At 42.2% G+C, this 23,933-nt stretch overlaps 1 protein-coding gene across 1 annotated transcript in view; it reads left to right on the top strand.

The window, feature by feature from the left end:
* LOC144596871 (sorting nexin-9-like) overlaps positions 1–23,933 on the top strand; it is a 107,861-nt gene that overhangs the window by 69,872 nt on the left and 14,056 nt on the right. The window contains exons 9-15 of the mRNA XM_078405735.1: positions 1,557–1,674; positions 4,124–4,254; positions 8,655–8,758; positions 8,986–9,089; positions 12,005–12,082; positions 19,102–19,178; positions 20,518–20,607. Of these exons, the coding sequence (XP_078261861.1) occupies positions 1,557–1,674; positions 4,124–4,254; positions 8,655–8,758; positions 8,986–9,089; positions 12,005–12,082; positions 19,102–19,178; positions 20,518–20,607 (702 nt within the window). The remainder of the gene's footprint in view (positions 1–1,556; positions 1,675–4,123; positions 4,255–8,654; positions 8,759–8,985; positions 9,090–12,004; positions 12,083–19,101; positions 19,179–20,517; positions 20,608–23,933) is intronic.

Genomic DNA, 23,933 nt, shown 5'->3' with positions numbered 1-23,933 from the left:
ATCATGCAGGGAACTGTGCAGTGCAAACTTACACTCTTCAGTTCACTTATAAAAACTGTTCATCAATGAGGCAAGTGACCTTTACTTTCAAACTAGGCAACCTTTGAAATTCCTTCCAGTATACTTGAATTGCACAAAGGGCACGTTGCTATTTATAATTCAAAAAAATAGAAACATTGATAGAAACATGGAAATTAAGTGCAGGAAGAGGCCATTTGGCCCTTCAAGCCACACACCGCCATTCATTGTGATCATGGCTGATCATCCACAATCAGTAACCCGTGCCTGCCTTCTCCCCATATCCCTTGATTCCACTAGCCCCTAGAGCTCTATCTACCTCTCTTTTACATTAATCCAATGAATTGGCCTCCACTGCCTTCTGTGGCAGAGAATTCCACAAATTCACAACTCTGGGTGAAAAGGTTTTTTCTCACCTCAGTTTTAAATGGCCTCCCATTTATTCTCAGACTGTGGTCCCTGGTTCTGGAGCATTATAATGTTAGTTTGGAGTCAAACACTTGTAGGGCTATTATAAAATTGCATAAAAATAAAACTGGAAATTTTTAGTTTAGATACTAGGCTAAGTGGACCCGTTGAGCCCAAACCTCTCCTGCATTGATGCAGCACCCTCTCCCCCCCCCCTCCCCCCCCCCTTCCCCTCCCCACCCCTTCCCCCCTCCCACCCCTTCCCCTCTCCCACCCCTTCCCCTCTCCCACCCCTTCCCCTCTCCCACCCCTTCCCCTCTCCCACCCCTTCCCCTCTCCCACCCCTTCCCCTCTCCCACCCCTTCCCACTCCCACCCCTCCCCCTCGCCCCCCTCCCCCTCCAGTTCCTTGGGATAGATAATTCCTGAGAGAAGAAAGCCCTCCTCATCTTTATCTTAAATAGGAAGTCATTTTGGTAGGAAGACTGTGTGGCAAGGCGATATAACCAAAAGGACATTGTCTTTAAAAAGCATTCAAGAATAGAGATAACTAGAGTATATGTGCATGGTTTGTTCAAAGTGGCAGTACGTGGTTAAAAAATGCAACGTGATCCTAGGTATTATTAAGGAGGGTGCGCAGTAGGATGTAGGTATATTTGAATTTTCAGAAGGTCTGTGTTATGTAAAATTAAAGAACCTAAGATTGGTGGTAATTACTGGTATGTACTAAAAAATGGTCACAGACAAGAAACAGAATACAAATAAATGGGTATTTTTCAGGGTGGCAAGGGCAGTATTCTTTTGGCAGGTGATTTCATTGTACATCACCAGGAATAACTAATAATAAGTTGGCCCTGAATGGCACTCTTCCTAGGCATGCCTTGCAGGATGCGGCAAGGGAATCACCCATTAAGTTACATAGCACACAAACAAGAATTTCGGCACTCCATGTTCACACCAAACATTAAACACCCCTTTACATTCATCTGTTAATTCTCCCCTCATTCCCTTCAGCTTCCTCTTGATTCTGGAGGCAAGGGAAATATCTGACATTTTTGATTTGTTATGTTTTTTATAATGCATGCAGGATTGTGAGTTGATCTTTCCTGATTTTGTGTCTTTATTGTACAGCATACTAACCGATCAGTCAACCACAGATATAAGCATTTTGACTGGTTATACGAGCGTCTACTGAACAAGTTTGGTTCTGCTATTCCCATTCCTTCACTTCCAGATAAACAAGTTACAGGTAATTGGAACCATTTTGTCATATAAATAACTATGGTTGGTTGTTCTGCAGGAATTAATGATGCCCCATTATACTCCGGTGAGAAACATAGAAAATAGGTGCAGGAGGAGGCCATTCGGCCCTTCGAGCCAGCACCGCCATTCATTGTGATCATGGCTGATCGTCCCCAATCAATAACCCGTGCCTGCCTTCTCCCCATATCCCTTGATTCCACTAGCCCCTAGAGCTCTATCTAACTCTCTCTTAAATCCATCCAGTGATTTGGCTTCCACTGCCCTCTGTGGCAGAGAATTCCACAAATTCACAACTCTCTGTTTTTTTCTCGCCTCAGTTTTAAAGAATAGAATTTACGCTTAATGTCGGGACACATTTTGGGGCACATTGTTACAAACAAGTTTCGGAACTCTACAATGCCAACAAAAAATGTGATTCAGATTTTTGTAATTTCCCATGGTTGATGGATGTGTTATTTCAAGCAATGTGTCTTTGATCCCATGATGTGCAAAAGGTGGGAATATTCCTGGTGAAAAAGGAATGATGCGTCGAAGCAAGAAAAGGCCATCCACCACTTTGGTTTGTCGATCAAGGCAGAGTTATTTGAGATGTTTTTTGCTGTTATGCAAGTAATCAGCTAACTTTGTGTAGGAGAAGATCTTTTTACAGCATGTATTGACTGCCACAAAGAAGGTTCACCTGCACCTCCTCCAAGCTCATCTATTGCATCCGCTGCTCTAGATGTCAACTTATTTACATCGGCGAAACCAAGCACAGGCTCGGCGATCGGTTCGCTCAACACCTGCGCTCGGTCCGCATTGACCAAACTGATCTCCCGGTGGCCGTGCACTTTAACTCCCCCACCCATTCCCAGTATGACCTTTCTGTCATGGGCCTCCTCCAGTGCCATAGTGAGGCCCACCGGAAATTGGAGGAACAGCACCTCATATTTCACCTGGGCAGTTTGCAGCCCAGTGGTATGAACATTGACTTCTCCAACTTTAGATAGTTCCTCTGTCCCTCTCTTCCCCTCCTCCTTCCCAGATCTCCCTCTATCTTCCTGTCTCCACCTATATCCTTCCTTTGTCCCACCCCCTTGACATCAGTCTGAAGAAGGGTCTCGACCCGAAACGTCGTCCATTCCTTCTCTCCCGAGATGCTGCCTGACCTGCTGAGTTACTCCAGCATTTTGTGAATAAATACCTTCGATTTGTACCAGCATCTGCAGTTATTTTCTTATGCCACAAAGAAGGTGGTAATTGTTTTCATAAATAGTAATGCTGATAATTTCATTGACTTGGAGTTAGCATCAATATGGTTGTCATCATATAAATTGATCACATGTTCCCTGTTAAAGTAGAATAAATTACATGGAGTTACCTGAAATGCAAAGAAACTGAAGGCATGGTATTTGGCATTGTTACACGGATATATATATATATATAGAAATATATATATATGTTTAATAGCTGCATGAATTATATTCTGCACTCTGTATCTTTGCCTTTGTTCTACTTGAGTATGACTCGATTGTATTTATGTATTTTCTGATAGCATGCAAAACAAAGCTTTTCACTGTACCTCGGTACATGTGACAATAATAAACCTAAACACATCATAATTATTCTTCTTGCTGAGGGTGGAGGGTGGAGAATCTGTGGAATCCCACCAAGGTGGTTTGTGGAGGTTGGATCTTTGGAAGTATTTAAAAAGGAGGTAAATTCTTTTTGCATCATAGAAAGCATACTGTTGGGTTGCAGCAAAGCTTGGCTTGGGAACAGCTCTGCCCAAGACCACAAGAAAGTATATGTTAAAAACTCCTCTCTTCTCTCCGACCCTGTTAGAAAATTAAAAAGTAGGATTAATATGCTTACATCTTGGGAAAAAAACAAATGCAGAGTTTTGTGGTTCAATGGATTTTTAAAAAAAAGGTATGATTGAGTACATATGTTTGAGCAATTTCTGCTGAAATAAAGATACATTGAAATAGCATTGTTGAACCAGGAGAAATACAAGGTAGACACAAAATGCTGGAGTAACTCAGCGGGTCAGGCAGCATCTCAGGAGAGAAGGAATGGGTGACGTTTCGGGTCGAGACCCTTCTTCAGACTGATGTCAGGGGAGGGGGCGGGTCAAAGATAGGATGTAGTCGGAGACAGTAAGACTAGTGGGAAAACTGGGAAGGGGGAGGGGATGGCAAGGACTATCTGAAGTTAGAGAAGTCAATGTTCATACCGCTGGGGTGTAAACTACCCAAGCGAAATATGAGGTGCTGTTCCTCCAATTTGCACTGGGCCTCACTCTGACAATGGTGGAGGCCCAGGACAGAAAGGTCAGATTGGGAATGGGAGAGGGAGTTGAAGTGCTGAGCCACCGGGAGATCAAGTGGGTTAAGACGGACTGAGCGGAGGTGTTCATCCCTAAGATTTGTTTTACCTGTTTTAATATGATAAAGGCCGATTTGAAGAGGAATTCATTAAGATGCGAATGGAGAGATTGCAAGGTTGGATGAATAGAATGTGCCACCATCCTATCGTTTCAAACAGTGAGGTGTTCCAGCTCTTCATAACTTACCGAGATGAAAAGGTAAGAATGTGGTGAGTGAACACTTACCAACAAGGGGAGGAATCTTATACAATCAAAGATATCCTTGTGGAAAAAAAAATGTTGATTAAAGGAATATTCCAACATGATCCATATTTTCTCCTTTGTTCATTGTAGTTCTAATATCTAAATCATCATGTTTGATTTTTTTTTTTAACTGGCCCGATGGCTATGATGTAGAACAAGATGGATGTAGCCAAATCCCTGCTTCCATGCTCACTTGATGGGATATGGCAAAAAACAAATTTAAAAAGGGTTTATTTGTGCTCGCTTCTCAGGTTGATGAGGTGTTGGGCCTCATTCTCACATCACTGTTCCTCGTATTATACTCTAAGATTGGCAACTAGAAACAGCAGAATGTTAAAAATTGTCCATCCAGTTACATTCCCCTTTGTACCATTTTAGTTTAGAACTACAGCATGGAAACAGGCCATTCGGCCCACCGGGTCCACCCTGACTATTGATTGTTCACTGTTCACACCAGTTATTCCTCACATGCTAGAGGCAATTTTTTACAGAGATCAATTAATTTACCAACCTTTTGGGAGCTAACAAGAGGACCCGTCAAAAACCCATGCGGCCACAGGGAGAACATGCAAGCTCCACACAGGCAGCTCCCAAGGTCAGGATCGAACCCGGATCTCTGGCACCGAGGCAGCAGCTCTACCATCTGTGCCTCCATGCTGCCCATTTATCTTGCTTTATTCCATTCAACGATGTTAGTGATTAAGTGCTGCTAGATAAATATAAAATACAAGCTCCAGCAGTTACAAATCATCTAATTAACCTGTACAACTTTGTTTGCACAATCGGTTGCTCATTAACAAGTAGAGGATGGAGTTTTACTTGTAATTCTACCACTGCACTGAAATGTAAAGGTTTCTATTTTGAAACAACAGAAGAGCTTGGGGCAGCGGCAGAGTTGCTGCCTTACAGCACCAGAGACCTGGGTTTGATCCTGATTCCGGGTGCTGTCTGTGGGGAGTTTGTACGTTCACTCTGACTGGCCTTCATTTTCTCCAGGAGTTCTGGTTTCCTCCCACACTCCAAAGACGTACAAGTTTGTAGGTTAATTGGCTTGGTAACATTGTAAATTGTCCCTAATGTGTGTAGTGATAGTGTTAGTGTGCGGGGATCGGTGGGCCAAAGGGCCTGTTTCCGCGCTGTATCACTAAACTAAAAATAGCTGTTTTGGAAAACTTGTGTAAAAACGTTGATTGTTTGAAAAATTAATTCAATTTTCTTGTCATCTTATATTAATTTTTTTTCTAGATAATTTTTTCCCACAGAATTTCAATTCAAATTCTAGCAAATTGTTTTTATTTCTCCTTGTTTGCCATTAAGTATTTTCTAATTAAGTAAGGCTTAAATCATTGATGATCTTGGGAATTAAAATGTGCAGGTTATAAAACAAGACAATCGTGTAGGCTCTACTTTCACTCTCCTGCATTCCAACCATAGCTTATTGGAAGAGATTTAGTAGGAATCGAAGGAGTAACATTTTCACACAAAGGGTGGTGGGTGTATGGAACGAGCTGCCAGAGGAGGTTGTTGAGGCTGGGATTATCCCAATGTTTAAGAAACAATTAAACAGGTACATGGATAGGACAGGTTTGCAGGGATATGGGCCCAACATTGGCATTTGGGACTAGTATAGCTGGGTCGTGTTGGCCGGTTTGGGCAAGTTGGACGAAGGGCCTGTTTCCACGCTGTATGACTATAGAAAAGGCACTCGGCACATACTTTTGTATGTTTTCATTGTCCCATTTCCGGAAAATATTACAAAACCTTTGCTCAGGGTTGATTTGATAATCACTGGCACTCATTTAGTGTCTAAAAATGACCATTCTTAGTAAATGGTTAACAAAAGTCGACAGGCAGTTCAACTCTGCGTATCATCTGTTTGATCTTGTCCTGACGTGTACCTTTGGCAGGGCAAAGGATAGTTTAGTTTAGAGATACAGGGTAGAAACAAGCCTTTGGCCCACTGAGTCTGCGCCGATGAACGATTATGCCAGTGATGGGAAATTCAAGCCGACAAACCCTACTTCACGACCTGCATTCTATAATCTGAGCAGCAGTCTCTCTGCTAAACTTTATAGATAGTTTAATGGTACTTTATTTGACACAGTGAAATTTATTTTTGTATCCAGTCAGTACAAATATTACTATACATAAGCATTTGGATAAATCTTAGATAAGCATCACAGATACAGAACAAGTGGATAATAGTAGTACAATGAGACAGTGTACAGAGTCGCCAGATTTGGTGCCATTTTCAAGTCCCAGTTGTAATAGGGGTAGAGTTCTTAACCTGACTATGAAGGCCCGCTGTCCTGGCGGCTTTGCAGGATCGGCCTGGCCAAGCATGGCCATTGGTGTCCTCCAACACTGCAGACCGCATCCGGTCCGCGTGCTAGGCCTTTTAGTGCGGCTCCCGGTCCAGCCGAGTCCCAGGCTGCTGCAGAGCTTCCTGCGGCCCAATCCATTTTCAATGCATTGCACTGCCTCCCACAGCCAGACTTCTGTCTGACTCTGACACCCTCCTCTCTGGTCCACGGTTCTACAGCGGGCCAGCCAGGCCTAATGTTGGGCATGTCTGCAGCATGCCAGGGCGACAGCTGGCATAAAAGCAAGGAAGTAGGTTTTTAAATTAATGTTTATACCTTTGCTGAGGTACGTTGTCCATTTTGGGCACCATGGTTCATGAAGAATTTAAACAAGTTAGAAAGGTGTAGTGGACATTTACTAGATTAATATTAGAGTTAAGAATAGAGAGCATGAAAGGGAGTTTCATTGAAGGTTTTCTTGACCAAGTTTCTCAGAGACTAAATACATCATGCACAGGCTTATCTTTACGACGGATGGTGTAGACTCTGGAATGATAGTTTTATCTGAACCTACTACATAACTGTTACTTAGTAATTCAGTTTCTTCCTCAAAGAATGCATTCTTGTTGGTCAACCCAGGCTTCCATTTTAAAATCAGGACTGATACTGTTCCATTATATTTTGATGTAAATGGGCAACCCAATGGAATGATGAGAATCAGACCTGTTTTGTTAAGATGATTGTCCCATTGAGTGCAATAATTAGTGCTAATTAGATTATAACTATTGCTCTGGATGTGTACAATAAAACTGTTCAGTTATGCTGGAGTAACTCAACAGGACAGGCACCATCTCTGGAGAGAAGGAATAGGTGACATTTTAGGTCAAGACCCTTCAGAAGGGTCTCGACCCTGAAGTGTAACCCATTTCTTTCCAGAGATGCTGCCTGTCCTGCTGAGTTACTCCAGCATTTTGTTTCTTATCTTTGGTATAAACCAGCATCTGCTCTACCTTCCTGTACATTCGTTATTTTGAATAAGAGAGTTTGAAATAAAAGCCAAATTATCAATTTGAACATTGTTGCTGATCATGAGAGGATCTGAAAGTGGCGCTTGTCTTGGTGATGATTGCAGTATACCTTAGTGTGCACCTCCAGCACAACAACATTGCTCCTTTTGCGCTTCTGGTTTAAACTGGAATTTGAACCAAGCGTAGTAGTCCTAGATCAACTCGGCGAGACCAAGCACAGGTTTGGCGATCGTTTCGCTGAACCATTCAGTCTGCCTAAACCTACCTGATCTCACGGTTGCTAAACACTTTAACTCCCCCTCCTATTCCCACACTGACCATTCTAGCCTGGGCCATCTCCACTAGAGTGAGGCCCAGCGCAAATTGGAGGAACAGCACTTCTTCTTTTGCTTGGGCAGCTTACACCCCAGCGGTGTGAATATTCTAACTTCAAGTAACCCTTACTTTCCCTCTATCTCCATCCCTCCCCCTTCCTAGTTCTCCGACCGTCTGACTGTCCTCCGATTACATTTTAGCTCAGTAAGCTTCATTCTTCTAGCTAACAGTGATCTATTCTACATTTTCCTTGATCTCCTTTGATGTCTTATTTTCACACCTTACACTTCCTTATGTACGTGTCTCCCTGTCCCCCGACCCTCAGTCTGAAGAAGGGTCTCGACCCAAAACGTCACCCATTCCTTCTCTCCAGAGATGCTGCCTGACCCGCTGAGTTACTCCAGCATTTTGTGTCTATCTAACTGGCATTGTGCCATACGAGTACAGTTTGCTTTTTTCGCGATAGGAAACCTGCTACATTTTTCCAATTGTCATATTTGTAATGGAGCCTATATTTAGCTCCTTCATGACAAGTTACAATTGTTGTGCCACTTATTATATCAGCAGTGGTAACTAAACATTAGCATGAAGAATGCCAAATTGTCCTTTGTTGTGAATGTGCTGCTGTTCAAAACAGAAAGGAGAATTAATTGGAAGGGATTTTTATTTTTCTACATTTACTGTTTCTTTTCTCCTTTATTCATTGAAGGAATGGAAATTAGGCAAGAGAAAAACCGAAAAGGATGATGTTGTTGGTGTCATGATCTTTTCAACAGTGGAGCCACCAGCAGAGGACGTTGGCCTATTCGATGCGTATGGTTTAATTTTACAATCCACACCAGCCAAGCTGAAAAATTAGTAATTTAAAAAAAAATGTCAGAATCATTTTCTGTATGAAGTATGCATTTGCCGAATCTATTTCTCTTTATCATTTTGATTTTGGGTTGAAGCTTTAGTTTGCATGATTAGCTTTTCCTTCACGGAGCTTTAATTGATCTTTTTAAAGGATCATGTCAATTGATATACCTTTTACCCTGCAGGGAACAAAAGGTTGAATCATTTAGTAAATTCACAAAGGCCATGGATGATGGAGTCAAAGAGCTTCTCAATGTGGGACAGGAACATTGGAAAAGGTGTACAGGAGGTATGTATGAAAAGCTGCTTTAGTCGCTGACTAGACCAAGTGGACCCGTTGGGCCCCAAACCTCTCCTGCATTGGTGCAGCACCCTCTCCTCCCCCCTCCCCCTTCCACCCTCCCTCAAGCCCCCTTCCCCCCACTCTATCCCCCTCAACCCTCCTTATCCTCCCTCTTCCCCCCTCCCTCCCTAGGAGATAGAATTAAACTTTAAAATGTGAATAACTTTAAAAATATAACACCGATTTCAATGAAACTTCTTCCATTAGCACCAAAGGGATGACGGTGAATAAGGTTGGCCTAAAATTGTCGCGCTATCATGTACCATTTTGGCTGTAGTTCAGGAATAAACAAACGAGAGTTTTAGTATATAGAATATAAAAAAAGAGAAAATGCTGGAAGTACAAAGCACTGCAGGCAGCATTTGTGGAGAAAGAAACTGAGCAATCCAGGCCAACGATGTTTCATCATTTCTCTATCTACTGGTGCTGCTGGACATGTCAAGTATTTTCAGCATTCTCTGTTTTAGTTCTAGATTTCCAGTTCCTTTGTGATTTGCTTTATCGCTGAACATTTTTGATTGATTAAAAGCCTCCAAGCGGTTATTATGGTAAAATGGCCTGCCCTGATCCATGCAACAAAAGAGAAGGTCATTGAGCCCATCATGGCTGTGAACGAGCTGTTCAATTAATGCAGTGGTGCAAATTGTTTTTGCAGGAAGTGTCGTTTTTACAATCCAAACCACAGAGGAGGAATCTTTTATTTTAACCATGTAATTAGATTCTGATTTTTTTATTTTTTTCAGTCATGTTTGAAGACACTGTACGTAAATATTAGCTGCTCCACTGTGTTCTGTGCCGGTCAATATTCTAGAGTGGTTTACCATTACCCACCTGCACTGTTATCCAGCTTTGTCCGGTGTCAGTGCTGTGCCTTCCTCTGAATCTGGGTTAAGAGCTGGTCTAGGATCTGCATTTAGGACCTGTTGACCTAGCATGGTGTAGTCCCTGTGGTTTCATGGATATCGCATCTCCAACCCTGATACCAGGTCAGGATTGTCATCCCAGGCCCAATGTTAAGTATACACCTCATTCAGTATTTGAGATAGGCCAACCATAGCTTCTCTACATTTTGTTATGATTCTAGTAAATATTTTCTGCATCTTATCCAAAGCCTTTGTGTTCTTTCTAATGTATGGGAATTAGATTAGAGCCCAGACGGTAATTTCTAAACTTTTAAAATAATTTGCTTGCACTTTTATGCCTCTATTCATAAAGCTAAAGATTGTCTGTGCACTTTAAACACCTTCAAAGATTTTATATATGTTCCCAGATCTGTGCTCCTGTAACTCCACCTCCACCCCCCCCCCCCCCCCCCCCCCCCCACAACGTCAGAGACCCATGTTCAATCCTGGCTACGGATGCCGTTTGTACATTCTCCCTTCGACCTTGAGTTTTCTCCGGGTGCTCCGGTTTCCTCCCACATTCCAAAGATGTGCAAGTTTGTAGGTTAATCGGCTTCTTTAAATTGTCCCCAGTTTGTAGGATAGAACGAGTGTGTGGGTGATTGCTAGCCAGCACGGACTTGTAGGGCTGAAGGGCCAGTTTCTGTGCTGTATCTCTAAACTAAACAAAACTGTCTACCTTATCAATGCCATTCATAATTTTATAGTCATGCTCTGAGTAACTCCACTGTTGAAGGAAAGAGCGAGGCAAAAGAGAGGAAATTATAGGGCGATTAGTCTGACTTCTGTGGTTGGTAAAATGTTAGAGTCCTTTAATAAGGATGAAGCTTGGGGGTACTTGAAGCACATGATAAAATAGGGCAGCGCAGGGCCGTATCTACGGAAAATAGCACCTATGGCAAGCACTGAAATTGCGCCCCTGTCCACATCGGACCCCTCCTGCACAGGGAAATGCAAAACGAACTTCCGAACACTTTCAAATCAATTTGTACCCCCAACATTAAAATGCAACGCGTGTTGCGAACAGCACTCCATATTCTGCACTGTGATCCACTCGCCTTTTCATGAATGGGACCAATGCAGTCTGAGGAGGTAATGAACACAAAACCGCCAAAGGTCTTGCTTGTATGGGATTTCCATTAAAATCACAGTTTCTCGGGCGTCTGTGTCAAAATTATAGGTGCAGGAGTAGGCCGTTTGGCCCAGCACCGACCGCCATTCAATATGATCATGGCTGATCATCTAAAATCAGTATCCCGTTACGGCATTTTCCCCATATCCCTTGATTCCTTTAGCCCTCAGAGCTAAATCTAACTCTCTCTTGAAAACTGCTTCTTAAATGTTGGAATATCGCTGTCCTTTGGCTAGAAGGCAGAATTTCCAACAGTTATTCCACAGAAGGCCTTTGATAAGGTGCCACACGTGAGGCTGCTAAACAAGATAGGAGCCCATGGTATTAAAGGCAAGGTACCAGCATGGAAGATTGGCTGACTGACAGAATGTAAAGAGTAGGAATTATGGGGGCCTATCCTGGTTGGGTGCCAGTGACCAGTAGTGTTCTGCAGGGGTCAATGAACCTATGTTTTAACCCACCTTAAACCAATGTCTTCCGGTTCTTGATTTGCCTCCTCTGGGTAAAGACTTTGCATCTACCCTATCAATTCTCTTCATGATCTTATCCTCTTAGATCACCTGTCATCCTCCTATGCTCCAAAGAATGAAAACCTAGCCTCCCCAACCTCTCCCTGTAGCTTAGGCCCTTGGGTCCTGCAAACAAGTCTTGGTAAATCTTCTCTGCATTTCCCGGCTTAAAATTTTCACCGCACTCTTTCCAGCTTAAGAAACTTATTAGACCAACTTATTGGAAAATGTATGAATTATAGCGAACTGGGCAGACATAGTATGATAGGCCATTTTTGTTTGATGTCTGTGCTGATTGTGTTCTCTGTTCTCTTAAAGCACTGCCTAAGGAGTATCAGAAGATAGGAAAAGCTCTGCAAAACCTTTCACAGGTCTTCACAACCAGTGGTTATGAAGGTACTATGCTGTAATAAATGTTGCTGCATTTTTTTGCATATACATTTGATAAACTGAAGTCATAGATCAAATATACATTTGATAAACTGAAGCAATAATTCTCTATCCCAGGCAATATCTATATTTCTGGCAGGCCTCTTATTTGACGTTCTCCATGCCAAATTTTTGCTTCCTCTTTTTCCTTTATCCAACCCTCGAGATCCTGTGACAATTGAGAATTACTTAGAGTCATTGCCTTTGCCTTTCTCCATTATGAGAATAAATTGGCCTTGAACTCGCGCTCTTTCCCAATTTCGTATGCTGCCCGACTTGCAAATAACTGCACACAGTGTTCTTCACCAGGTTCTGTCTTGAGTTAAAATTCCAGTTTAGGACCTTAATTTCTCGGTCATCCGTACACTGGTGGCTATTTCGAAAATGCTGTTCCGTTGTCACTTCAGCCACTTGTCCTGTTGTTATCCCTAAGATTAGATCTTCGCCTGGTCTCCAATACTCTATTTTTTCCTAATACTGGCTCAGGAACTGGCTCCTGGTCATACAGTGCATTCAGAAAGTATTCAGACCCCTTCGCTTTTTCCACATTTTGCTACGTTACAGCCTTATTTTAAAATGGATTAAATGCATTTTTTTAATCATCAATCTACACACAATACCCCATAATAAAAACGCGAAAACAGGTGTTTAGAAACTTTTGCAAAGCAATTAAAAAGAAATAAATGAAATATCACATTTACATAAGTATTCAGACCCTTTGCTATGACACTCAAAATTGAGCTTATGTTCATCCTGTTTCCATTGATTATCCGTGAGATGTTTCTACAACTTGATTGGAGTCCACCAGTGGTAAATTAAATTGATTGGACATGATTGGGAAAGGCGCACACCTGTCTATATAAGGTCCTACAGTTAACAGTGCATGTCAGAGCAAAAACCAAGCCATGAAGATGAAGGAATTGTCTGTAGACCTCCGAGACAGGATTGTGTCGAGACACAGATCTGGGGAAGGGTATAAAACAATTTCTGCAGCATTGCAGGTCCCGAAGAGCACAGTGGCCTCCGTCATTCTTAAATGGAAGAACTTTGGAACCACCAGGACTCTTCATAGAGCTGGCTGCCCGGCCAAATTGAGCAATCGGGGGGAAAAGGACCTTGGTCAGGGAGGTGACCAAGAACCCGATGGTCACTCTGACAGAGCTCCCGAGTTCCTCTGTGAAGATGGAAGAATCTTCCAGAAGGACAACTATATCTGCAGCACTCCACCAATCAGGCCTTTATGGTAGAGTGGCCAGACGGAAGCCACTCCTCAGTAAAAGGCACATGCCTTGGAGTTTGCCAAAAGGCACCTAAAGGACTCAGACCATGAGAAACAAGATTCTCTGGTCTGATGAAACCAAGATTGAACTCTTTGGCCTCAATGCCAAACGGCACTGCTCATCACCTGGCCAATACCATACCTACGGTGAAGCATGGTGGTGGCAGCATCATGCTGTGGGGATGTTTTTCAGTGGCAGGAACTGGGAGACTAGTCAGGATCGAGGGAAAGATAAACAGAGCAAAGTACAGAGAGATCCTTGATGAAAACCTGCTCCAGAGCGTTCTGAACCTCAGACTGGGGCGGAGGTTCACCTTCCAACAGGACAACGACCCTAAGCACACAGCCAAGACAACGCAAGAGTGGCTTTGTGACAAGTCTGTGAATGTCCTTGAGTTGGCCAAGCCAGAGCCCGGACTTGAACCGATCGAACATCTCTGGAGGGACCTGAAAATAGCTGTGCATCGATGCTCCCCATCCAACCTGACAGAGCTTGAGAGGATCTGCAGAGAAGAATGGGAGAAATGACCCAAATACAGGTGTGCCAAGCTTGTAGCGTCATACCCAAGAAGACTTGAGGCTGTAATCGCTGCCAAAGGTGCCTCAACAAAGTACTGAGTAAAGGGTCTGAATACTTATGTAAATGTGATATTTCAGTTATTTCTATTTAATTACTTTGCAAAAATTTCTAAACACCTGTTTTCGCTTTTTAATTATGGGGTATTGTGTATAGATTGATGATAAAAAAAAATTTTTTAATCCTTTTTAAAATAAGGCTGTAACGTAGCAAAATGTAGAAGAGGTCTGAATACTTTCTGAATGCACTGTATTTAAACTAACAATATAATATGAAGTAAAAGCATTAACTCTGAAAATTATTGAAATACCATGAGATCATTTTTGTCCTGCCTTCATAAGAGTTCTTTATAATCTACCCCCTTGTGGCCTGATTAGGTTCATACCAGTGGCTGAAATGGTAAGCATATAGCCTGTTGTCACAATCTCAACTGTTCTTGCCTATAACAGGTAAATTAATATAATTAGACTCATGGTAAAGGACAATTGAAGATTTAATTCATTCATTAAGAATATGGACTAATGTTTCCGTGCTGATCAAAAGAAGTCTTACGGTTATCTTTAAAAGCTATCAATCAAAATACTTCAGATTATGCCTTTTCAATTTTTCAAGAACAAATTGGGGCGCAGCAGTAGAGATGCTGCCTTACAGAGCCAGAGACCCAGGTTCAAACCTGATTATGGGTGCTGTCTGTAGGGTGTTTGTACGTTCTCACTGTGTCTGCTTAGGTTTTCTCCGAATGCTCCGGTTTCCTCCCACATTCCAAAGACGTGCAGGTTTATAGGTCAATTGGCTTCTGTAAATTGTCTCTAGCGTGTAGGATAGAACTAGTGTATGGGGTGATCACAGGTCAGCGAGGACTCGGTGGGCTGAAGGGCCTGTTTCCACGTTGTATCTCTAAACCAAACTCCATGTTCCTTCAGCCTTGTATCTAAATATGTTTTTTCTAACTTTCATTTAACTGACATGTAACTATCCTAGATTGTTTTTTTGTCTGCCATTTACCTAAATGTGCATAAAAGTTTTCTTTTGGTAATTTGCAAGCATATTCATTTTAACTGCCGTGCGCATTCTAGCAGATATCCATTGTGACATCTTTAACATGCATACAGATTCCTGCAAATCTCTTGTAAGGTGGTTGATTCTTAAAACTGAAAAGTGAGATTTTGAAAAGAAATGTCCTTCAAACTATTCACAATCTAATCATTGTGTGGATACCATGAAGAATAATATGTATAATCTTGTAGCTGGGTTTACGAGATTATACAAATTTTGAGAAGCAAGTTTAAACAGTTGCCAACCATTGCTTTAGCCCTGCTTAAGAAAGTGTAACTTTGATGTAATTAAAGTGTTGTAGTTAATGGCTTGTCAAGGTTTTAACCCTGAAATTCTCAATCTTAATTTCCATTTCGGGTCCTTTTACTTTTTCTTTGTAAATGGTGCCAAGGCTAATAAATGTTAGTACACGATGTTTGCGCACTAATGTTATCCGATTGCAATTTTTAGTAAATTATTATCTATAGAATGCCTAGATTGAAAAGCCTCATACATTGCAATATATTTCCTTCTTGTCCTCCTGACATTGGTGGCAATGTTAATGTGTTTTGTCAAGGTGAAAGGTGAGATTATATTCTTGGCTAGAATAGCACTTTGGTAGCATTAAACATTTAGCAATGGAGTTTCCTCAGTGGATTGCAATGTAAATTACAGCCTTGAGAAATGTCTCTTCCATCTCCCCACCCCCCCAATTTCCGTAGGTAGTTGCTCAACTTCAATGACATACTCTCAAATCTATGTTGAATCGACATACTCAAATTACATTTTCAAACTTTTCAGGTTTTATATATTTTTCAGATTCCTTGATGTTTTGAAGAATGGTTACTTTGTGATTTGATCAATATGATTTTTAAAAAATTGTTTAAAAATTCAATCTGTCTATAACATGAACGACCTGATGATAAATCGTGCAAATTGTTACAGATATAATGGGAAGCAGTAAGCAGGTCCTATGGTTTTGGATGCTTTTTTTAAATTACTTTGAAACTAGACCTTTTAGCAGTTTTGTTTCCAAAACATCCTGAGTAACTTTTGGGGATAACTTTGGTCTTGCAGGGTTTAAGTGAATGCTCAGTCTTTTACCCACGGTTGAGGATTCTAAAACAAGAGTCCACAGGCTTAAGAAGAGAGATTTAGGAGGGACTTTTTCAACTCTTGGCCGGTGTGCAATTTGACATGGTCATTTAAAAAATAGAAAAGTACAGCACAGGAATAGGCACTTTGTCCCACAATGTCTGTGTTGAACATGATGCCAAGACCGAGTCTTATCTGCCTGTGTACAGTGCCCTCCATAATGTTTGGGACAAAGGCCCATCATTTATTTATTTGTACTCCACAATTTGAGATTTGTAATAGGAAAAAAATCACATGTGGTTAAAGTGCACATTGTCAGATTTTATTAAAGGGTATTTTTATACATTTTGGTTTCACCATGTAGAAATTATAGCTGTGTTTATACATAGTCCCCCCATTTCAGGGAACCATAATGTTTGGGAAACATGGCTTCACAGGTGTTTGTAATTGCTCAGGTGTGTTTAAATGCCTTCTTAATTTCTTAATTCACTGTATTCACTGGAATTTAGACGGTTGAGAGGGGATCTTATAGAAACGTATACATTTATAAAAGGACTGGACAAGCTAGATGCAGGAAAAATATTCCCAATGTTGGTGGAGTCCAGAACCAGGGCCCACAGTCTGAGAATAAAGGGAGAATAAAACTGAGATGAAAAAAACCTTTTTCACTCAAAGAGCTGTGAATTTGTGAAATTCTCTGCCACAGAAGGCAGTAGAGGCTAATTCACTGGATTAATTTAGAAGAGAGTTAGATAGAGCTCTAGGGGGTAGCGGAATCAAGGCATATGGGGAGAAGGCAGGCACGGGTTACTGATTGTGGAAGATCAGCCATGATCACAATGAATGGCAGTGCTGGCTCGAAGGGCCAAATGGCCTCCTCCTGCACCTATTTTCTATGTTTCTGTGTTTCTAATGCAGGTATAGGAGAGCTCTCAGCACCCAGTCTTTCCTCCAGTCTTTCCATCACCTTTGGAAACTTTTATTGCTGTTTATCAACATGAGGACCAAAGTTGTGCCCATGGAAGTCAAAGAAGCCATTATGAGACTGAGAAACAAGAATAAAACTGTTAAGAGACATCATCCAAACCTTAGGCTTACCAAAATCAACTGTTTGGAACATCATTAAGAAGAAAGAGAGCACTGGTGAGCTTACTAATCACAAAGGGACTGGCAGGCCAAGGAAGACCTCCACAGCTGATGACAGAAGAATTCTCTCTATAATGAAGAAAAATCCCCAAACACCTGTCCGACAGAACCGAAACACTCTTCAGGAGTCATGTGTGGATTTGTCAATGACCACTGTCTGCAGAAGGCATCATGAACAGAAATACAGAGGCTACACTGCAAGATGCAAACCACTGGTTAGCCAGAAAATAGGATGGCCGGGTTACAGTTTGCCAAGAAATACTTAAAAGAGCAACCACAGTTCTGGAAAAAGGCCTTATGGACAGATGAGACGAAGATTAACATATCAGAGTGATGGCAAGAGCAAAGTATGGAGGAGAGAAAGAACTGCCCAAGATCCAAAGCATACCACCTCATCTGTGAAACACGGTGGTGGGGGTGTTATGGCCTGGACATGTATGGCTGCTGAAGGTACTGGCTCACTTGTCTTCATTAATGATACCACTGCTGATGGTAGTAGCATAATTAATTCTGAGGTGAAATAGACACATCCTATCTGCTCAAGTTCAAACAAATGCCTCAAAACTCATTGGCCGGTGGTTCATTCTACAGCAAGACAATAATCCCAAACATACTGCTAAAGCAACAAGGGAGTTTTTCAAAGCTTGAGTGGCCACGTCAATCACCCGATCTGAACCCAATTGAGCATGCCTTTTATATGTTGAAGAGAAAACTCAAGGAAACTAGCCCCCAAAACATGCATAAGCTAAAGATGGCTGCAATACAGGCCTGGCAGAGCATCACCAGAGAAGACACCCAGCAACTGGTGATGTCTGTGAATCTCAGACTTCAAGCAGTCATTGCATGCAAAGGCAATGCAACAAAATACTAAACATGGCTACTTTCATTTACATGACATTGCTGTGTCCCAAACATTATGGTGCCTTGAAATGGGGGGACTATGTATAAACACTGCTATAATTTCTACTTGGTGAAACCAAAATGTATAAAAATGGCCTTTATTAAAATCTGACAATGTGCACTTTAACCACATGTGATTTTTTTCGATGACAAATCTCAAATTGTGGAGTACAGAGGCAAATAAATAAATGATGGGTCTTTGTCCCAAACATTATGGAGAGCACTGTATAATCCATTCCCTGCATACCATTTTAAGTTTGGAGATAGTGCATGGAAACGAGCTCTTCAGCCCACCAAGTCCACTAGTGTTCTATTATCCCACTTTCTTATCCACTCCCTATAAATTAGGGGGCAATTAACCGACAAACCCACATGTCCTTGGGATGTGGGAGGTAACCGGAGCACCCGGAGGAAATGGGAGACCATTTCTCCAGACAGAAGCCAAGTCTGCAAACTCCAGACAGCCCTTGAGGTCAGGATCAAATTCGGGCCTCTGGCTGTTTGAGGCAGCAACTGCACCATTGTTCTTATCTAAAAGCCTCTTAAATGCCACCATCATATCTCTCCACCACCACCCCAAGCAGCACATTCCAAGCATTTAACACTCTCTGTAAAAACAAAAACCTGCTCGGCCCATCTCCTTTAAACTTTCCCCCTCTCACCTTAAAGCTATGCCCTCTAATCTTTGACATTTCTAACCTTTCTAGCCTTTCCGACCTCTCCTAATCTACTCTAAACCAGGCAGCATTCTTATAAACATCACGGCGCCTTCTCAAAAGCCATATCCTTCCTGTAATGGCACAACTATAATTGCATGAAATACTTTGAATGAGGCCTAACTATGGTCCTTTAAAGCTGTTTTGTTGAATAAACTCATCCATAGTAAAGAGTATCGGGCGTAACAATTGCAGTACAATTAGCCATGACCTTCCCGTTTATTAATTTGTATTTCAGGTGAATCCACTTTGACAGATCCTTTAACTGAAGCAGGAAAGACCTATGAAGAAATTGCCAACCTCTTTGCAGAACAGGTGCCATGATTTTTAAGTTGGGTGACTGCATGGAAGTGTAAAATAGACCAAAAATATTTAGAATTACATTGCACATTATACAGTGCCATTGTAACTAACAGAGGTTTTTAAGTCTGAATCATGACTTTAAATCAGCAGTTGGTGATAAATTCTTAGAGGCAGAATTAGGCCATTTGGCCCATCAAGTCTACTCTGTCATTCAATCATGGCTGATCTATCTTTCCCTCTCAACCCCATTCTCCTGCCTTCTTCCCATAACCCTTGACACCCTTACTAATCAAGAACCTATCAATCTCCACTTTAAAAAATATCCATTGACTTGGCCTCCATTGCCTTCTGTGGCGATGAATTCCACAGATTCATCATCCTGTAATTAAAGAAATTCCTCGTCATCTCCTTTCTAAAGGTACGTCCTTTTATTATGAGGCTATGGCCTCTGGTCCTCGACTCTCCCACTAGTGGAAACATCCTCTCCACATCCATTCTACCCAGGCATGTCACTATTCGGTAAGTTTCAGTGAGGTTCCCCCTCATCTTTCAAAACTCTAGGGAGCACAGGCCCAGTGCTGTCAAACGCTCATCATATGTTAATCCAAGCATCCCTGCGATCATTCTCCTAAAACCTCCTCTGGACCCTCTCTATTGCCAGCACATCCGGCCTTGGATATGGGGCCCACAACTGCTCACAATACTCCAAATGCAGTCTGACCAGTGCCTTATAAAGCCTTAGCATCACATCCCCGTTTTTGTACTCTAGCCCTCTCGAAATAAATGCATGACTCCACACTTTGCTACGCTGTATTCCATCTGCCCCTTCTCGGCTCGCTCTCCCAACCTGTCCAGGTCCTTCTGCAGAGTCCCTGCTTTCTCTGCACTACCTGCCCTGCCACCTATCTTTGTATCACAAGGTATTGTTGCTTTAATAGTGTTTGTATCTGGTTCACATTTATAATTTTTGACCATGTAACATTACTAATAAAGTGGTCATGTCTTGTGTGGGCAAGGCTCTGCATCAATTGTGTAGGTGCCATGGGAAATTGAGGATGTAAAGAAAATGCCTGCAAAGTATTTGATTTTGATTTATCGAGAAAAAGTGTACTTAATATATATTCTTTATTGCATGTTCAGTTGAGCTTACAACTTTTAATCCCTACTGCAGAAGATTACAATCCCTACTGTAATCGGCACCTTCTTAATCTCTTGAGTGGGGGTAGGGGTAAAGACTTAATTGGGGTCATCAGATACCAAAACTTGAAATGATAAAATCCATGTATATGAGTTACTTTTGTAACATGTGCCAGTGTGTAGAAATGTCAAATGAACTTGTGTCTTTTCACAGCCCAAAAAAGACCTGGAATATTTGATGGAAACCAACCAGGAATATAAAGGATTATTAGGATGTTTCCCAGATATCATTGGTGTACATAAGGTAATAGAAAATTAAACTTGTGTGAAATCAAAATGTTCCATTGAAGTTTTGTTTATATTTTCCCTTGTCAGACAGCAATAAAAAGTGAAACAAAAAGTTTTGAAGCAAAATGGACGTAAGGAAAAACTTCAACTTAAAAGATTGCTGAGCTGGAGATGTAGATAGATATGAGGAAGCCAGCCAATATAAAAAACGTTCCAGATTTTAGTATGGCTCAAATGTAAAACAGTAATGAGCCAGGAAAAAGCACACATGTCATTGTACTTGGCACCACACACTGGAAAAAAAAAGGATAATTTCTGGAGTGGAATGCAATTGTGATTATTTCTGGGTTGAATTGTGCCACTCCAGATACTTGCCAATGTATTTCTGGTTGTGAGGCTTACTTGGATTGACTATGTGATTTCTGGGTGAGACATAAATGGAATAATGTCGTGCCTGATGCAGTTCCCATTGGAACATTGCCCAAGAAATAAGATCACACTGGAATCGTGAGTAACTGCAGATGCTGCAATCTTGCGTCAAGGACAATGTTCTGGAGGACGTGCAGGGTGGTGTTGTCGATAGAGAAGTTGGTTGTCAAAAATTGTAGCAAGCTCTTTATCGGTTGGGCAGGTGGGCTGAGGAATGGTGATGGAATGATACAAAGAAATGTGAGGCGTTGCATATTAGGAGCACTAACGTGGGCAGAACCTACGGAGTGAATGGTAGGGCTCTGGGGAGTGTTGTAGAGCAGAGGGATCTAGGAGTACAGGTACATAGTTTGTTGAAAGTGGCATCTCGGGTAGATAGTGTGGTCTAAAAGGCTTTTGGGTCATTGGCCTTCGTCAGTCAGTGCATTGAGTATAGAAGTTGGGAGGTCATGTTGCAGTTGTATAAGACATTGTCACATTTGACAGGCCGCATTTAGAGTATTGTGTTCAGTTTTGGGCACCATGTTGTAGGAAAGATGTTGTCAAGCTGGAAAGGTTGCAGAGAAGATTTATGAAAATGTTGCTAGGACTTGAGGGCTTGAGCTATAGAGAGAGGTTGACCAGTCTAAGACTACTCCTTGGAGCACAGGAAGATGAGAGGTGATCCTATAGAGGTGTACAAAGTCATGAGAGGAATAGATCAGGTAGACGCACAGAATCTCTTGCCCAGAGTAAGAGAATCGAGAAACAGAGGACAAAGGTTTAAGGTGAGGGGAGAAAGATTTAATAGGAACCTGAGGGGTAGCTTTTTCACGCAAAGGGTGGTAGGTGTATGGAACGAGATGCCGGTGGAGGTAGTTGGGGCAAGTACGATCACATCGTTTGAGAAACATTCAGACAGGTACATGGATAGGACATGTTTAGAGGTATATGGGCCAAATGCAGGCAGGTGGGAGTAGTGTAGATGGGACATGTTGGCCAGTGTGGGTGAGTTGGGCTGAAGGGCCTGTTTCCACGCTTTAAGACTCTATGACATGGATAGGTGATGTTTCAGGTCAGGACCCTTCTTCAGGCTGATTGTAGAAGTGGGAAGAAAACTGGAAAAGAGCAGTTTTCTCCACCATGTAACAATCAGTCTAAAGAAGATGTGATAGTGCCACTTCCTTCGAATGCCACTCTGATCCCTACCACTGGCTGACAGTCCAGGAGAAGCCAAACCTCAGAATCATTGGTAGCAGCTGGGTCCAATAAGCAAATATTGGTTTGGCCACTTGAACCATAATCAGCCTCCTCCCTATAAAACCCAGGCATTCCAGCCAGAGAGGAAAGGGAGTGGGTGGGAGAAGGAGGAGAGAAAATGGAGAGGGTGAAAGAAGGAGAGGAAGGAAGGAAGAAAGAAGAGAGAGAGAAGGGAGAGAAAATGGGGGTGCCTCCCTGCTAGCCGTGTGGCCCTGTTGCAGATTTGAGGAAGACTGAGCCACTCGGACAAACTAAGACCACCAAAATCACTATGTAGTCAAGACTAAGCTGCCGGGAAGAAGCCCTAGACAGCCAGTGTCCCTACTGAGACTGAGTGAGTAGCCGAAGCAAACCTGAGACGCCAATGCCTCTTCCTGCCCATGGATAACAAGGAACTACGGCCACACACGGAGGCAAAGTCTGAGCTGCCAGAATAAACCCGAGACCACCAGAACCTCCTCTCGAGGCAAGGGTGAATTGCAGGGAGAATTGAGATCCTGAGATTGCCACGCCTCCTCCTTTGAAGACCAGGACAAGCCCGAGACTTATGTAGATGGCCAGCGCCACTGCACGTACGCCCTGACGACGAGGGACAGCGGCCACATGCGGTCCTGGACTTTCTTTTCACTGTAAGGAAAATATATTGTGTGTGTTCACCCTACTGCAAGTGCTGGTGTAGTCACTGCTGAACCCGGCTGTGACCTGAAATGCCGTCTGTCAAAGTACTCCAGAGATGTTGCCTGACCCACTGAGTTACTCCAGCACTTTGTGTTCTAAATAGGATTACACTGTTCTATTGTCTGCCTACCCGAGGAAATCCTAGTTAATTGATTCTCCTAGTTCTTAAACGTAAGTGTCACCCCAGTTATCCACCAACTCTGTGGTACCAACATGCAAAATCCTGAGTCTGACTGTCAACAGCCAACTAAGACATGTAATTAAAACATATAAGCGCCACATTAGTGCCTGCTGCTTTGAACGATGGTGCTATATTTTGCTTTAAGGAGTCTCCACAAAATGATTGCCACGCAATAATTTATTAATCTTTCTGCCGCAAGCTAGCTTCTGAACAGTTGATGGATTTGTTCATCTATACTGTAAATGGATGTCTCATGACTATATGCATATTCCATGTTCATAAGTGATAGGAGCAGAATTAGGTCATTTGGCCCATCAAGTCTACTCCTCCATCCAATCATGGCTGATTTATCTTTTCCTCTTAACCCCATTCTCCTGCTTTCTCCCCATAACCCCTGACACCCGTACTAATCAAGAATCCATCAATCTCTGCCTTTAAAATATCCATTGACTTGGCCTCCACAGCCTTCTGCGGCAATGAATTCCACAGATTCACCACCCTCTGACTAATGAAATTCCTCCTCATTTGCTTCCTAGCGTCCTTTTATTCTGAGGCTATGGCTTCTGATCCCAGACTCTCCCACTAGTGGAAACATCCTATCCACATCCACTACCTAGTAGAATAACCTAGACATTTATATTTTCAGATTAATTCATCTTGATAATTGTCTTGATAAAGCAAAAAACTGTATGGCTATGTTATGGTAAAGGGAGATACGTTTTTTTTAAAAACTCCTTCGACCAGAATCAAGACAATTGAGGAACTTTTAAAAATAAAAGTGTTAAAAGTTGAGCGAAGGACGAAGTTTTTTGGAT

The sequence above is a fragment of the Rhinoraja longicauda genome, chromosome 9 (assembly GCF_053455715.1).
Source record: "Rhinoraja longicauda isolate Sanriku21f chromosome 9, sRhiLon1.1, whole genome shotgun sequence".
In the NCBI taxonomy this organism is placed as follows: domain Eukaryota; kingdom Metazoa; phylum Chordata; class Chondrichthyes; order Rajiformes; family Arhynchobatidae; genus Rhinoraja; species Rhinoraja longicauda.
Note: the sequence above shows the minus strand (reverse complement) of the source record. Positions and strands in the feature narration are given on the sequence as shown.